This window comes from Microcaecilia unicolor, chromosome 2 (assembly GCF_901765095.1).
Source record: "Microcaecilia unicolor chromosome 2, aMicUni1.1, whole genome shotgun sequence".
NCBI classification, from domain to species: domain Eukaryota; kingdom Metazoa; phylum Chordata; class Amphibia; order Gymnophiona; family Siphonopidae; genus Microcaecilia; species Microcaecilia unicolor.
In genome coordinates this window covers 45,985,427-46,001,425 of record NC_044032.1, presented here as the reverse complement: position 1 = coordinate 46,001,425, position 15,999 = coordinate 45,985,427, and the positions used below count along the sequence as shown (strand labels likewise).

The window sequence follows — 15,999 nt, the reverse complement described above, 5'->3', positions numbered from 1 at the left end:
TAACTGAGTAGGTTGGTGAGGTGGATTAGTGAGCCCTTACGCCAAGCCCCCTCCCTGCCCGTCTTCAAGTCTTTGCTTAAAGCCCACCTCTTCAATGCTGCGTTCGGCACCTAACCCTTACCGTTCAGTGAATCCAGACTGCCCCAATTTGACTGCCCCTATCGGACCGACCGTTCACTGTCTATTAGATTGTAAGCTCTTTGAGCAGGGACTGTCTCTCTTTGTTAAATTGTACAGCGCTGCGTAACCCTAGTAGCGCTCTAGAAATGTTAAGTAGTAGTAGGTTATTGGTTCTCATTGTAGGCTTTGTTGAAGAAGTGTGTCTTCAAAGACTTGGGAAAGATGGTTATTTCATTGATTGTTTTCAGGTCTGTAGGTAATGCATTCCATAACTGTGTGCTCATGTAAGAGAAGGTAGTGGCATGCATCAGCTTGTATTTTAGTCCTTTACAGCTGGGGGGGGGGGGGGGGCGCAGGTTGAGAAATTTGCGGGATGATCTTGTTGCGTTTCTGGGAGGTAGGTCCACGAGGTTTAGCATGTATATTGGGACGTCTGCGTGAATGATTTTGTGTACAATCGTGCAGATCTTGAATGCAATTCGTTCCTTGAGTGGGAGCCAGTGAAGTTTCTCTCTTAAGGGTTTTGCACTTTCATATTTGGTTTTTCCAAATATGAGTCTGGCGGCAGTGTTTTCCATCTTATCAAGGAGACATGTGAAATTTGCCACCTTTGCTCCAGACAGGCAAGTGAGCAAGTAATCCTCTTTCCTACCAGCCATGTCAACAAGCACGTTTTCCAAAAATACCTTAATGTGTGCAGGTCAACAGGAAATGGCCTAATAGAGTATCCATACCACAAATGGAGCAAGTTAGGTACAAGTAAGACTGAATAGAAGCTACACAAGCTCATTTTTCAGTTGAAACAACAGATAAGGGACCTGTGTGATTTCAAAAGCTTGGGTTGGGCCGCCTCTTTGGATACTTCTTAGCTCGGCCTAATGAAAGGTATCATGATAGCCAGCAAAGAGTCTGGGTTTCTACAGGACTAGACCTCTGCAGTGCATGGGTAATGATGTATTCAAAGCATACTTGTAATGTCATGATTTTCATTTCAAGATTTAAAGTGTTTCTTTGGACTTTGTGTTGTGTTTTGGTCCCCACCAGAAGTATGGCAGCACGACGGGCACTGAAAGCTGTTTTGGTGGATCTCAGTGGCACACTGCACATTGAAGATTCAGCTGTGCCTGGTGCCCAGGAAGCCCTTAGAAGGTAAGTTAAGCCTCTTCCTCAAATATGTTTCTAGTTGTTAAATTAGAGAGTAAGTATAAGATAATTGGGAACAGTCACAATTAGGGCTGCACATTGTTTAAAATTTTTAATCTCACAATTAATTGTATAAAGCGCTACCCTCTTTCTCAGTGCAAAATATAGCAGATATAAATTCTGAAAACTTGACATATTTCAGTTACTAAACTAAAAATAAAATCATTTTTCTTACCTTTCGTGATTTTTATATATTTTTTTAATCGTCTCGTTCCCTGTCTTCAGATCTGCTTCCCTGTGCTCTAAATTCTGTTTCCAGGGCCTCCTTTCTATTCACTATTCTTCCGTTTTTCTTCGTTCTCAAATCTGTCTAACTCCCTTCCCTCTTCCTTCATGGGCCCCATCTCCTCCCTCCTCTCCTCTCTCCCCATCTCCTCTCCATGGGCACCATTCCCTATGCTCTCACTCTTCTACGTGTCCCTGCAGCCCCCTCCCTGTGCTTTCACTTTCCTGCATGCCCCTTGCGGCCCTCCAAAATTGTCTTTAATTCTGCAGTGAAAGCATGCTGCTTCTCACCTGTCCAAAGCCTTTCTCTGTAGCGTCCCACCTCCTCTGACAGAACTTCCTATTTCTGGGCAGGACACTACAGAGAGAGGCTTCAGGCAGGTGAGCAGCAAGCAGCATTAAAAGTAAGTTTGGAGGGCCACAAGGGACAGGTAGAGTGCGAGAAGAGGGGAGCGCACAGGGGAGGGGCCAGCACGAATGCAGGTAGAGGCAAGCAAAGGTGTCGGGAGGAAGAGAGAAGTGGACTGTGAGGGGTGGGAGTGGGGCGCAGGAGTGCAGGTTGCTGGATGATCTGCAAGGCTTCGTTCTATTTCCGTGAGTCTGACGTCCTGCACGTCCAACGTCAGACTCACAAACAGAACAAAGCCTTGCAGATGATCTGCAAGGCTTTGTTCTGTTTTTGTGAGTCTGACGTCGTGCAGGACATCAGACTCACAGAAACAGAACGAAGCCTTGCGCCGGAAGAAGAGGACCTTGGCTGGCGGGGGTTGGGTTCCCCCGCCAGCAAAGGTAGGCGACGGCAGGTTGTTGGCAGGGGGGTCCAGGGCTAAATCTATGGGGGCCCAGGCCCCCATGGCCCCCCATGTAGCTACGCTACTGGTCATGGGATGTTTTCCTGATAGGTGATGTACTTTTTTCCTTCCCTTCTCTGGCCTAGGTTGCGCAATGCTCCCGTTGCCATTAAATTCGTGACAAACACAACCAAAGAGTGCAAGAAGACCCTCCTGGAAAGGCTGAGGAGACTGGAATTTGACATTACCGAGGATGAGATCTTCACTTCTTTAACTGCAGCTAGAAATCTTCTTGAACAAAAGCATGTCAGACCCCTGTTACTAGTGGACAATAGTGCTCTTCCTGACTTTGAAGGTATAGTGCCTGAACAAGGTACTCATGCTATATTTTTTGGTCTTTCTCTATGTCAGCAGGGAATCCAGGCAGGTTACAATAAGATATGAAATACAGAAATCATTTAGTTAATTATCAGATCACATACAGTGGTGGAAATAAGTATTTGATCCCTTGCTGATTTTGTAAGTTTGCCCACTGACAAAGACATGAGCAGCCCATAATTGAAGGGTAGGTTATTGGTAACAGTGAGAGATAGCACATCACAAATTAAATCCGGAAAATCACATTGTGGAAAGTATATGAATTTATTTGCATTCTGCAGAGGGAAATAAGTATTTAATCCCTCTGGCAAACAAGACCTAATACTTGGTGGCAAAACCCTTGTTGGCAAGCACAGCGGTCAGACGTCTTCTGTAGTTGATGATGAGGTTTGCACACATGTCAGGAGGAATTTTGGTCCACTCCTCTTTGCAGATCATCTCTAAATCATTAAGAGTTCTGGGCTGTCGCTTGGCAACTCGCAGCTTCAGCTCCCTCCATAAGTTTTCAATGGGATTAAGGTCTGGTGACTGGCTAGGCCACTCCATGATCCTAATGTGCTTCTTCCTGAGCCACTCCTTTGTTGCCTTGGCTGTATGTTTTGGGTCATTGTCGTGCTGGAAGACCCAGCCACGACCCATTTTTAAGGCCCTGGCGGAGGGAAGGAGGTTGTCACTCAGAATTGTACGGTACATGGCCCCATCCATTCTCCCATTGATGCGGTGAAGTAGTCCTGTGCCCTTAGCAGAGAAACACCCCCAAAACATAACATTTCCACCTCCATGCTTGACAGTGGGGACGGTGTTCTTTGGGTCATAGGCAGCATTTCTCTTCCTCCAAACACGGCGAGTTGAGTTCATGCCAAAGAGCTCAATTTTTGTCTCATCTGACCACAGCACCTTCTCCCAATCACTCTCGGCATCATCCAGGTGTTCACTGGCAAACTTCAGACGGGCCGTCACATGTGCCTTCCGGAGCAGGGGGACCTTGCGGGCACTGCAGGATTGCAATCCGTTATGTCGTAATGTGTTACCAATGGTTTTCGTGGTGACAGTGGTCCCAGCTGCCTTGAGATCATTGACAAGTTCCCCCCTTGTAGTTGTAGGCTGATTTCTAACCTTCCTCATGATCAAGGATACCCCACGAGGTGAGATTTTGCGTGGAGCCCCAGATCTTTGTCGATTGACAGTCATTTTGTACTTCTTCCATTTTCTTACTATGGCACCAACAGTTGTCTCCTTCTCGCCCAGCGTCTTACTGATGGTTTTGTAGCCCATTCCAGCCTTGTGCAGGTGTATGATCTTGTCCCTGACATCCTTAGACAGCTCCTTGCTCTTGGCCATTTTGTAGAGGTTAGAGTCTGACTGATTCACTGAGTCTGTGGACAGGTGTCTTTCATACAGGTGACCATTGCCGACAGCTGTCTGTCATGCAGGTAACGAGTTGATTTGGAGCATCTACCTGGTCTGTAGGGGCCAGATCTCTTACTGGTTGGTGGGGGATCAAATACTTATTTCCCTCTGCAGAATGCAAATAAATTCATATACTTTCCACAATGTGATTTTCCGGATTTAATTTGTGATGTGCTATCTCTCACTGTTACCAATAACCTACCCTTCAATTATGGGCTGCTCATGTCTTTGTCAGTGGGCAAACTTACAAAATCAGCAAGGGATCAAATACTTATTTCCACCACTGTATTAAGATATATCTCGGACAGTCTTTATGGTTTCAACGTATAACCTAAAGTCCTTCCTAATGACTTATCCGTGGACCATTTTAGTCTCTTTAACCTTTCCCTTTTTTCACCCTGTTCCTTCTATTTAATTTGATTGTATTTGTATAACAACTGATCTGGCATTAGCCTCATCAGTACATTGTAAGCCACTTTGTGCCTGCAAAACTGTGGGGAAAAAGTGGGATATTAATGTGGTAAAATAAATATATTGAAAAAGTATGTTTTCAGAGTTTTACAAAACCAGAGATACTTTGGAACAGTATGAATTTGTTTTTGAAATGGAATTCCAAATTTTACTAGATTGATACATAAACTATCCAAGATTCTTCTATATCGAACCATCTTAATAGTTAGAAATCCAAGTAACAATGCAGAATGTAAACAAGAGTTTCTCTGAGAAACAGCAAAAGTTATTAATTGAGTATGTAAATAAGGACAATAACCATATAAGATTTTAAATACTAACGGGCCCTTTAACAAAGCCGCGCTAAGCACTAGCATGTGGTTGCCACAAGTTAAAAGTGCCTACCGTTGAGCGCTCTGAGGCATCCCACTATAGTTTTCGCATGTATGCACACTTCCCATGCGATAAATAATTTTAATATTTTTAGCGCTGAGGGCATATTTGGGGACGGAGAGTAGGCATGTTCAGCGCCCCCTTTTTTTTTTTGCTCCAGAACCATCAGAAGCAAATGACATCTTAGAAAACTGAACATCACAAAACAGGGGTTCATGTTCCACGTTAAAATGTGTCTCTTGCAGCTTCACAACCTGGGGTCGATTTGATCTGATTTCCTGCAAAACTAAATGTCTCCTTCTAGAAGAGTTAAAATCTTAAGGTCAATCCCCATGTCTAATAAACTATCGACAAATAAAAGCAAAGAAATTACACAGTCTATGGAAAACTCCCCCCCCCCCCCCCCCCCCAAAGAAAATAAACATCCCACTCAGAATAGAAAAAGATCCCTCCCCCAGCATGAAAAAAAACAAAGTACTACTATTCTCTTCCCCAACAAAAAAACACTTCAGCCAACAGAAATAAAAACCCAACTGCCTAGAACCACCCTCCCCCCCAGCCCAAAAATTAAAAAAATCACCATCTACAAACGCAAGCTGAAGCCCACATTGCAAGGAAATGGAGGTTCTGACCCACAATCCCAGACCAACTCACCCCTCCCCTCCACCCACAATGCAAGAAGAAAAACTGTGGAAAATACATTTCTTGTACAAAACATATAGTTCAAATAACATAGCAATTCACATAACCATATTTGCTTCTTAACAGTGTATATAACTGAATACAATAAAGAGCATCCCCGAGGCTAGATCTCAAACCAACTTTTGCAAATAGCAAAAATACACCCCAACAAAGAAGGATGTCACTTCAAAGGAGAGAAACAGCAGCTCCAAAGTTAGCAATCAACAGATATCAAGATGTATTGACATTACGGAGAAGTCAAAGTTTAGCGAATCCCAGCAAAAGGGAACCACTGCGTCTTCTGTGTTTTATCCAGGACTCTCGACCACTGTTGAAGTTTAGAGCGGGTAGCTGGAGCCACTGATGACGAAGATATAGATAAGGGAGGAACTCCCTCCAACCACTGCAGGATCTGCCAAACCTCAGAGATGATGATGATGATGACGGCAGAAAAAGACCTGCATGGTCCATCCAGTCTGCCCAACAAGATAAACTCATATGTGTATACCTTACCTTGATTTGTACTTGCCTTTTTCAGGGCACAGACCGTACAAGTCTGCCCAGCAGTATTTCCCGCCTCCCAACCACCAGTCCCGCCTCCCATCACCGGCTCTGGCACGGACCGTATAAGTCTGCCCTCCACTATCCTCGCCTCCCAACCACCAACCTCTCTTCCCCCACCTGCTCCACCACCCAATTTCGGCTAAGCTTCTGAGGATCCATTCCTGCTGCACAGGATTCCTTTATGCATATCCCACGCATGTTTGAATTCCGTTACCGTTTTCATCTCCACCACCTCCCGCGGGAGGGCATTCCAAGCATCCACCACCCTCTCCGTGAAAAAATACTTCCTGACATCTTTTTTGAGTCTGCGCCCCTTCAATCTCATTTCATGTCCTCTCGTTCTACCGCCTTCCCATCTCCGGAAAAGATTTTTTTGCGGATTAATACCTTTTAAGTATTTGAACGTCTGTATCATAACACCCCTGTTCCTCCTTTCCTCCAGGGTATACATGTTCAGGTCAGCAAGTCTTTGGTCATACGTCTTGGAACGCAAATCCCATACCATTCTCGTAGCTTTTCACTTAGTGAGTCTTGGCCGCAAAAACAAAAGACAAGGCAAAGGGGAAGCTCCATCGGTATGAAATCTTTTTTCCTTTTTTAAAATCTCCAAACACTGGTTTAAAATCCTTCCGCTTAACCAAATTAAGTGCAGAAACATTCTGGAACACTTGAACTGTAGCATTCTGAGAATATAAAGTTCCCTTTTGAAGAGATTGCTGATAAATGCGCTCCACAGCATAATGGCAAACTGCACCACAATGTCCCTAGGGTGATTTGGGCGGAGGGGGCGGGCTGACCCAGTACATGATGTGCACGCTTGAGCTCAACCGGGGCTGCATCTCTGTCTCTGCCAAGAAGTTGTGCATAGCAGCTGCACAATGGCAGGATCAACCTCCACTCCTTTCACCTCAGGCACTCTGCAGATTCTCAGATTTTCCGCTGCCCCCTATTATCCAAATCATGAAGTTTAAGCAGCATGTCTTCATATTGTGTACAAAGAGATCCTGTCTGAGTGCGCAGTGTTTATAGGGCCTCAGTATGGTCATCAACGTGGGTCTCCAAGTCCTCTACTCTTGCGCCCAACTCTCTGAGGTCCCTGTGTACAGTCTTCAAAATCTCATCCCCCATGCTTTTCAAGACTTGGTGCATTTCCATGAAATACTGTTTAAAACCTTGAGGCACGCTGCGACAGGAGGTGGCCTCCTGGTGCTCAGCCGCCGACTGCAAGGACTCCGACTCAGACAGGGAATCAAGGCCTGGTGACACATGGCACGAGAAAGGCTTGTGTCCCGGTTTATGGGAGAGCTTACCGCCCTCCTTAGTGCCAGTACTCAGATACAAATCAACCTATGCGTCCAGCTTCTCTTATATAAGCACGCAACTATGGAACACGCTACCAATAGCCGTGAAAATAACATACAACCACCTAAACTTCCAGAAACTCCTAAAGACTAACCTGTTCAAAAAGGCATACCCTAACGATCCAACCTAAATGCCTTAACCCCGCAACACAACAATATAAAAGTTTGTACCGGACATAACCCAACTCTTCCTCCTTATGACCCCTAATGTGTCTATCACACTGATCATTATTTATTTATTTATTGTATTTGTACCCCACATTATCCCACCTTTTTGCAGGCTCAATGTGGCTTACAGAGTATGGAAATGAAAACGTCGTTACATGATTTAAAAAAACAAAACAAAACAGTCAATCATAAGCTGAGGTGAAAGAGGAATTCAGATGGAAAGGTGTTAGGTAAGGTCGTGTGAGAGGTGTTTTAGGTGCCTTATGTAGTTTAAGGAATGATATGTTTCATTGAGGGTGACTTTTGTAGGCTCTGTTGAAGAGATGTGTTTTCAGAGCTTTGCGAAAGCTTGTTAGATTGGTTATGGTTTTCAGGGCCATGGGTAGTGCGTTCCAATACTGTGTGCTTTTGTACGCAAAGGTAGTAGCATAAGCCTGTTTGTATTTCAATCCTTTACAGCTGGGGAAGTTCAGGTTGAGGAATTTGCGGGCCGATCTTTTGGCATTCCTGGGCGGTAAGTCCACTAGGTTTAGCATATAGAGTGGGGCATCTGCATGAATGATTTTGTGTACAGTCGTGCAGATCTTGAACTCAATTCGTTCCTTGAGCGGGAGCCAGTGCAGTTTCTCTCTGAGGGGTTTCGCACTTTCATATTTAGGTGTTCCAAAAATGAGGCTGGCTGCGGTGTTCTGGGCTGTCTGGAGTTTCTTGATGGTCTGTTCTTTGCAGCCTGCGTACAGAACGTTACAGTAGTCCAAGTGGCTTATTACTAGTGACTGTACTAGGGTGCGGAAGATATTTCTTGGGAAGAAAGGTTTTATTCTTTTGAGTTTCCACATCGATTGGAACATTTTTTTTCGTCGTGTTCTTCGCGTGGGTGTCGATAGTGAGGTTTCGGTCAATGGTGACTCCAAGGATTTTCAGATTTTCTGAGATAGGAAGTGTGCAGTAGGGTGTGGTTATTGTAGGGTAGTTGTTTGTATTGTATTGGGAGGTGAGAACTAGACATTGAGTTTTTTCTGCATTGAGTTTTAGCTTGAATGAGTCCGCCCAAGAGTGCATAGTCTGGAAACTCTGGTTGATCTCGTTGGTTATTTCATTTAAGTCGCTTTTGAACGGGATATGGATTACTCTACCATAACCTCACTTTGTATTGTCCCTACCAGTATTGGCAATCGCCTCTACTGCACTATGTAAGCCACATTGAGCCTGCAAATAGGTGGGAAAATGTGGGATGCAAATGTACCAATAATAATAATTTAGATCGGGAAGTCATAAACCTGGTGTAAATCCTCACATATAAATTTGGCGCAGATCCCCCAAATTCTATAATAAATGTGTGCATCTTTAGTGAACACTCCTGACCCACCCATGCTCCTCCCATGGCCATGCCCCCTTTTCAGTTTCGCTGTAAAAGATTTAAGTGTGCATTTTTATACAATAGCACTTAGCAAGAGCACCATATATAGAATCCAGGACACACATACCCCACCTCCCCTCACTTTGGATGCTGATAACCCCTGGCATACTTTTTAAGAGTACATATTCAGCCCAGCCATCAGGGTGGCTTCTCTTATTCTTCATTTTATAGTTACCCATCTCTGGACTAGCAGAGCATAAGTGAAGGGTAAAAACAGAAAAGCATATTGGCCTATAAGCCAGGATAAAAAAAAAACACACACACACGAAATACGGGAAATTGTCTAACTGAATTTTTGTTGCACAGTTTGTCGGTTGGCATTTACTGAAAAGACATGATCTATCTTAGATTAAATAGAAAATCTCTCAAAATATTGTACTGCATTGATCGTATCTGCACTTTCTTAAGTTGAGTTTGAGTGCATGCAGTATGTACATTTCCTTATTGTGTTTCTTCCTGTCTTGATCAGGGGATTACATGGCCATTTGTTTTGAGCCTGGAACCCCTCATCTGCAGCTTTATTGTTTTGTTTTGTTTGCAGGAATAGATACAAACAGTCCCAATGCAGTGGTAATTGGACTAGCAGCAGAACATTTTAACTACCAAACTATGAATAAGGCTTTCCGGTAAGTTGTATCCAAGCATCATATCTGTGGTGATAGGAAGGGCAATTAATTTTACTTCCTTATTCTCCTGCTAGAGCAGTTCAGACAAGTGGGTTGTTCTCCCCATCTTGATTTTCAGTGACATCATCGTTAGTATAAGGATTGGTGCACTCCTGGAACTGCCCAGTATTCTCTGCCACCAGCAGATGGTCACAGTCTGGATAGGTGCAGTAGGAGTTTATTGGTATTCTGGCTCCCTACGGTGTGGTCCAACAATAACGATATCCACAGTAATATGATTGTGACAAAAAGACTCTTTTTATGGTAAAGATGATGAGCTATTGCGAGGCTTGTCTTGATGAAGTTCCCACCTCAGGATCCCAGGTCCCTCTTTCACTCAGGGTGAGCTGGTTCTCAGTATGCAGATTTTATGCAAATTAATCTACTACCCTTTTCTGCTCAGGGTGACCTGCTTCTCAAAAGGCAAACATAGTCAGGTCTCACCAATCAGGCTATTTTCATACACATCTTTATTCCAGCCTCTGGGGCACACTTCTTTTAGCTTAAAACACTTTCACAAGCTTAAACAGTTCTTCCAGCTTAACCATTTCATTTCTTCCTACTCAGTGCAATCTTCCATTTTAAACATTTCTTCTTGCACAGTTCAATATCCATAGATTTCTTCCCCCTGAGCCCTCTCACGCAGGCCTTTGGGCTCAGTACTAACTCAGTCCCTGGACACACAGTCCCTCCTTGTAGCACACAGCTCTAGACACACAGTCTCTTCATCTTGGACACACAGTCCCTCTTCACTGTTCTAGACACACAGTCTTTTCCTCTGGGACACACAGTACCTCTTCACTGCCCTAGACACACAGTACCTCTTCACTGTTCTAGACACACAGTCTTTTACTCAGTCCCTGGACACACAGTCCCTCCTTGAACACATAGTTCTTATTCTTGATACTCCAGGGCCTTCTTACCCCAGCCAGCTTCCTTCTTGGGAACACACAGTTCTACCCCCAGTCCCAAGGGCACAGCCAGAACTTCCCATGGGGATTCCCCTGCTTCAGCTGCCAGCTCTCCTTTCTCCCTCACAACTCAGGTGGGGTATTAAGTGTTTAATGGCCAAACAGGACCCAGCCCATAATCTGCTGCACCTGTTTCTATCCCCAGGACTCTCCCCGGTCCTAGCGACCTCCAGCTATACCTCCCCTTTCTGGCTCCCTATAGTGACTCACCCAGCCCTTCTCCATGGACATTTTAGGGGGAACAGCGCCCTCTAGGGGCCTAACCAGGGTAGGACAGCCTCTTCCTTCTCACATTATATATTGGAGGAAAAAGCCTCAAATAAACAGAAAACTCCTTCGTTGACTATATCAACATGAGGGAGATCCACTGAATCATCACGGGCAAAAAACCTCCTAATAAATAGAGCTTTTGCGCTTCCAAAAAGGCTTCTGTGCTCACAATAACCGTGTAATATTACTAAGCAGTTCAAGGAATATGCACTTATCTCAAAGAAAGTTTTCAGTTTTCAGTCGAGAACTAATACCTCCCACGGCCCGACTACAGGCCCAAGTTTCGATCCCTGCCTCAGGATCCATGGTGTCAGACTGTAGAGATCTAAGAAAAAAGTACGTCACAAAATCCTCTTCAATTTTAAAACAATAATGAAGGGTTAAGTGTCTTGCCCAAGGTGACAAAGAGCATCAGTAAGATTTGGCTTCTGTGGTTCTCTCTGTCTCTCTCAAGAAAACGTTTGTTCCAACAACCATCAAACTGCGCGCTCCTGAGTTCACTTCAGCCTATAAGTTAGCAATAAGTTGTACCATGCACCTTACTAGAAGCACACAAGTCAAATTCAGATTCCTAAATACAGCCCCACTGAAATTTGGAATGTTAATTTACTTGCTAGTTAGAGAACACCATGATCAAAATATTGGAGTCCCTCTGAACCTAGGAAATGCTGCAGTAATTTTTGTTCACTAATTATTCACAAAGTAATTTAATTAATTTTTTGATTTCCATTTTGTACAAGTGAAGTGATCATTCCTGTTTCAGGGGGCTCTGTCACTTATTCACAGGTTTTGATAAAAAAGTATGCAGGACAGAAAGATCTACCTGATCTCCTATGGTGCCATCTGGAAATCCTGTATCTGGGAGTACATCTGTAAAAACCATAATCGACCTCTGGTGCAGTGTAATCTGTGTAATTCAGTAATTAGCTAGCATCAGAGCAACCATACTAATGGGTATAAAGTCAGCGAACTCTTTATTCCTTTATAGAAACTAGATGTTCAGATAAGATAAAGAAGACTACCAGTTCTCGTTTAACAGTTTTTCCCTAGTTATATCAAAAGAGGTATAATCTAAGCAAAATCAGAGTTACCTCTGCCTAATAACTGCTCTAGCTTCCTTCAAAGAATCCAAAGGATCCGAATGAAAAAAAAATAAGAAACAAAATAAGCACCGTCAAGCTAGATGCAAAGCAACGATAAAGGTGGCTATAAGAGAATATGAAAACTTGTCGCAGAGAGAAAACTTCATAGTAACACCTTTTTTAGGTACATCAGAAGCAGAAATCCTGTGAGGGATTCCGTGGGACTGTTTGCTCTTGAAGGAGCAAAAGGAGTACTCAGGGAGGACAAGGCCATAGCAGAGAGACTGAATGAATTCTTTGCTTCAATCTTTACAGACAAAGGCGTAAGAGATCCACCTGTACCAGAAATGGTTTTCAAGGGTGACGAAGCGGAGGAACTGAAAGAAGTCTCAGTGAACCTGGAAAACGTACTGAGCCAAATCAACACGCGATAGTCACCTGGACCAGATGGTATACACCCCTGGGCACTGAAAGAACTCAAACATGAAATTGCTGATCTGCGCTTAGAGCCCCTTTTATAAAGCGGCGGTATGCCCAACGCGGGCTTACCGCTCGCTAAAAAGGAAGTACCGCTGGGCTACTGCAGCAGCCTGGTGGTATTTCCCACCCCCAGCACACCGTCACATCCAGCACTACACAAATATATTTATTTTTGTAGCACTGGTGTGTACCTGGTGGTAATCGGGCAGTGCCCACTTGCTGCTCGGTTACTGCTGGGTTAGCGCTGGAGCCCTTACCACCACCTCAATGGGTGGTGATAAGGGCTCCCCCCAAATGGCTGACCTATCTTTTACCAGCTGCCGTAAAAGGGGGCCTCGGCACGTGTCAAAAACATGCACTGTCGCCAGCGCAGTCCTTCTTTTGCTTCAGGTTGGTAAAAGGGGCCCTTAGTGATCTATAACCTGTTATTAAAATCGTCCTTAGTACCTGAAGATTGGAGGGTGGCAAATGTAACACCGATTTTCAAAAAGGGTTCCAGGGGTGATCCGGGAAATTACAGACCGGTAAGCCTGACTTCAGTGCCAGGCAAAATAGTGAAAACTATTATAAAGAATAAAATTTACAGAACACGTGTATTAATGGGACAGAGTCAGAATAAGTTTAGCCTAGGGTAGTCTTGCCTCAATAATTCGCTTCATTTCTTTGAAGGCGTGAACAAACATGTGGCTAAAGGTGAGCTAGTTGATGTAGTGTATCTAGATTTCCAGAAAGCTTTTGACAAAGATCCTCATGAGAGGCTCCTAAGAAAATTAAAATGGGATAGGAGGCAATGTCCTTTTGTGGATTAGGAATTGGTTGTTGGACAGAAAATAAAGGTTAGGGTTAAATGGCCATTTTTCTCAATGGAGGAGGGTGAATAGTGGAGTGCTGCAGAGATCTGTACTGAGACCAGTGCTATTTAACATATTTATAAATGATCTGGAAATTGGAACGACGAGTGAGTTGATTAAATTTGCAGATTACACAAAAGTATTCAAAGTTGTCAAAACACATGTGGATTGTGAAAAATTGCAGTAAGACTGTGGGGAAACTGGAAGACTGGGCATCCAAATGGCAGATGAAATTTAATGTGGACAAATGCTGAACACTAATCCGAATCACAGTTACCTGATGGCTTTGGAATCAGCACTCAAGAAAAAGATATAGGTGTCATTGTAGACAATATGCTGAAATCTTCTGCTCAGTGTTTGGCAGCCAAAAAAGCAAACAGGGATGTAAAATATGACCAACAATATTATAATGCCTCTGTATCACTCCATTGTGCAACCTCACCTTGAGTATTGCGTTCAGTTCTGGTTGCTGTATCTCAAAAAAAGATATAGCGGAATTAGAAAAGGGTCAAAGAAGAGTGACCAAAATGGTAAAGGGGATAGAACTCCTCCCATATAAGGAAAGGCTAAAGAGGTTAGGGCTCTTCATCTTGGAAAAGAGACGGCTGAGGGGGGGGATCTGATTGAGGTCTACAAAATCCTGAGTGGTGTAACAGGTAAAAGTGAATCGATTTTTCACTCCTTCAAAAAGTACAAGGACCAGGGGGACATTCAGTGATCTTACATGGTGATACTTTTAAAACAAATAGTTGGAAATATTTTTTTACTCAAATATTTTTTCACTCAAACACGCTGGAACTCGTTGATGGAGGATGTGGTGTTGGCGGTTAGCATATCTAGGTTAAAAAAAAAAGGTTTGGACAGGTTCCTGGAGTAAGAGTCCATAGTCTGCTATTGAGATGGACATGGGGAAAGCCACTGTTTGCCCCGGGGTTGGTAGCATGGAATGTTGCTACTATTAGGTTTCTGCCAGGTACTTGTGATCTGGATTGGCCACTGTTGGAAGCAGGATACTGGGCTTGATGGATCATTGGTCTGACCCAGTATGGCTATTCTTATGTTCTTGGCTCTCAGACTAGATATAATATGACTTTTCCTCTTGAATTTCAACTTTACTTCAGCATTTCCAAACTCTATCCAACTTTTCTACAACAGGCTTACAGCATTATGTACCTTTACAGAAAAAGAAACCCACAGCTTTATAAAATTACTTTTGGAACTGAACATGTGGCTTGCACTCTACTGCACAAAAGGCTGGGATTTGAATCCTAGTTCAGGTCTTCCACTCCCTGGGTTTGGTTGGGGATGCGTCGGATGGAGTTCAAAGCCCCTTGAGATTAGCACCCAGTAGCCAGATTTAGGGACCATTATTGCAAGGTTCTGGAAAGATCCAGCAGGTGCATAGCTCCTGGACAAGGCAGTTGCTGCATTGATTGCGTTAGGTGACCTAGGAGAGAAATATACAAAAAAAAAAACACCACATTTTTCTCTGTGCTATGGACCAGTATTCTGCTTTGTTGGCTGGCACCCACTTCTGCCAGAACAACAAACAAATTAAAGACGGTTCAATTCAGAGGATCAGTCTGCTTGAAATCTTTGAACTAAGTAAGCCTGAATGTACTTATTTATTTATTTACATTATAGAACTTGTTTAGAAGAGGGGCTCAAAAACGGAAACAGAGAAGACTTGAAATGATAAACTTTTGATCTCTCACTATATGTTACTAGGCACAGTTGAAGTGAGATGTGATTTATAGCATACTACTATTTAGCATTTCTATAGCGCTACAAGGCATACGCAGCGCTGCACAAACATAGAAGAAAGAGAGTCCCTGCTCAAAGAGCTTACAATCTAATAGACAAAAAATAAAGTAAGCAAATCAAATCAATTAATGTGAACGGGAAGGAAGAGAGGAGGGTAGGTGGAGGCGAGTGGTTACAAGTGGTTACGAGTCAAAAGCAATGTTAAAGAGGTGGGCTTTCAGTCTAGATTTAAAGGTGGCCAAGGATGGGGCAAGACGTAGGGGCTCAGGAAGTTTATTCCAGGCGTAGGGTGCAGCCAGACAGAAGGCGCGAAGTCTGGAGTTGGCAGAAGGGAACAGATAAGAAGGATTTATCCATGGAGCGGAGTGCACGGGAAGGGGTGTAGGGATGGACCAGTGTGGAGAGATACTGGGGAGCAGCAGAGTGAGTACATTTATAGGTTAGTAGAAGAAGTTTGAACAGGATGCGAAAACGGATAGGGAGCCAGTGAAGGGTCTTGAGGAGAGGGGTAGTATGAGGTCACTGGTAAACAAAAGAGCTACTATTATAAAGGTTTTTTCTGTGCTTAAGAGGCCTCAGGTGACATAAATATCAGTATTTCTATGTGACCCATGTGCGGCAGAGTCACAGAGTACACGTACAGGTTATAATATACATACCTATGCACCTAAATGCTTGGGAGATTTAGTTCAGACCAGCAGAGAAATAGCGTTTTGCATTTCAAAGAGGAGAAGGGGGGGGGGGGGGGGAGA

At 43.8% G+C, this 15,999-nt stretch overlaps 1 protein-coding gene across 1 annotated transcript in view; it reads left to right on the top strand.

Moving 5' to 3' along the window:
* Positions 1–15,999, top strand: part of HDHD2 (haloacid dehalogenase like hydrolase domain containing 2) — a 63,704-nt gene that overhangs the window by 17,652 nt on the left and 30,053 nt on the right. The window contains exons 2-4 of the mRNA XM_030192918.1: positions 1,165–1,269; positions 2,486–2,694; positions 9,706–9,790. Coding sequence (XP_030048778.1) covers positions 1,169–1,269; positions 2,486–2,694; positions 9,706–9,790 — 395 coding nt within the window. The 5' untranslated portion in view covers positions 1,165–1,168. The remainder of the gene's footprint in view (positions 1–1,164; positions 1,270–2,485; positions 2,695–9,705; positions 9,791–15,999) is intronic.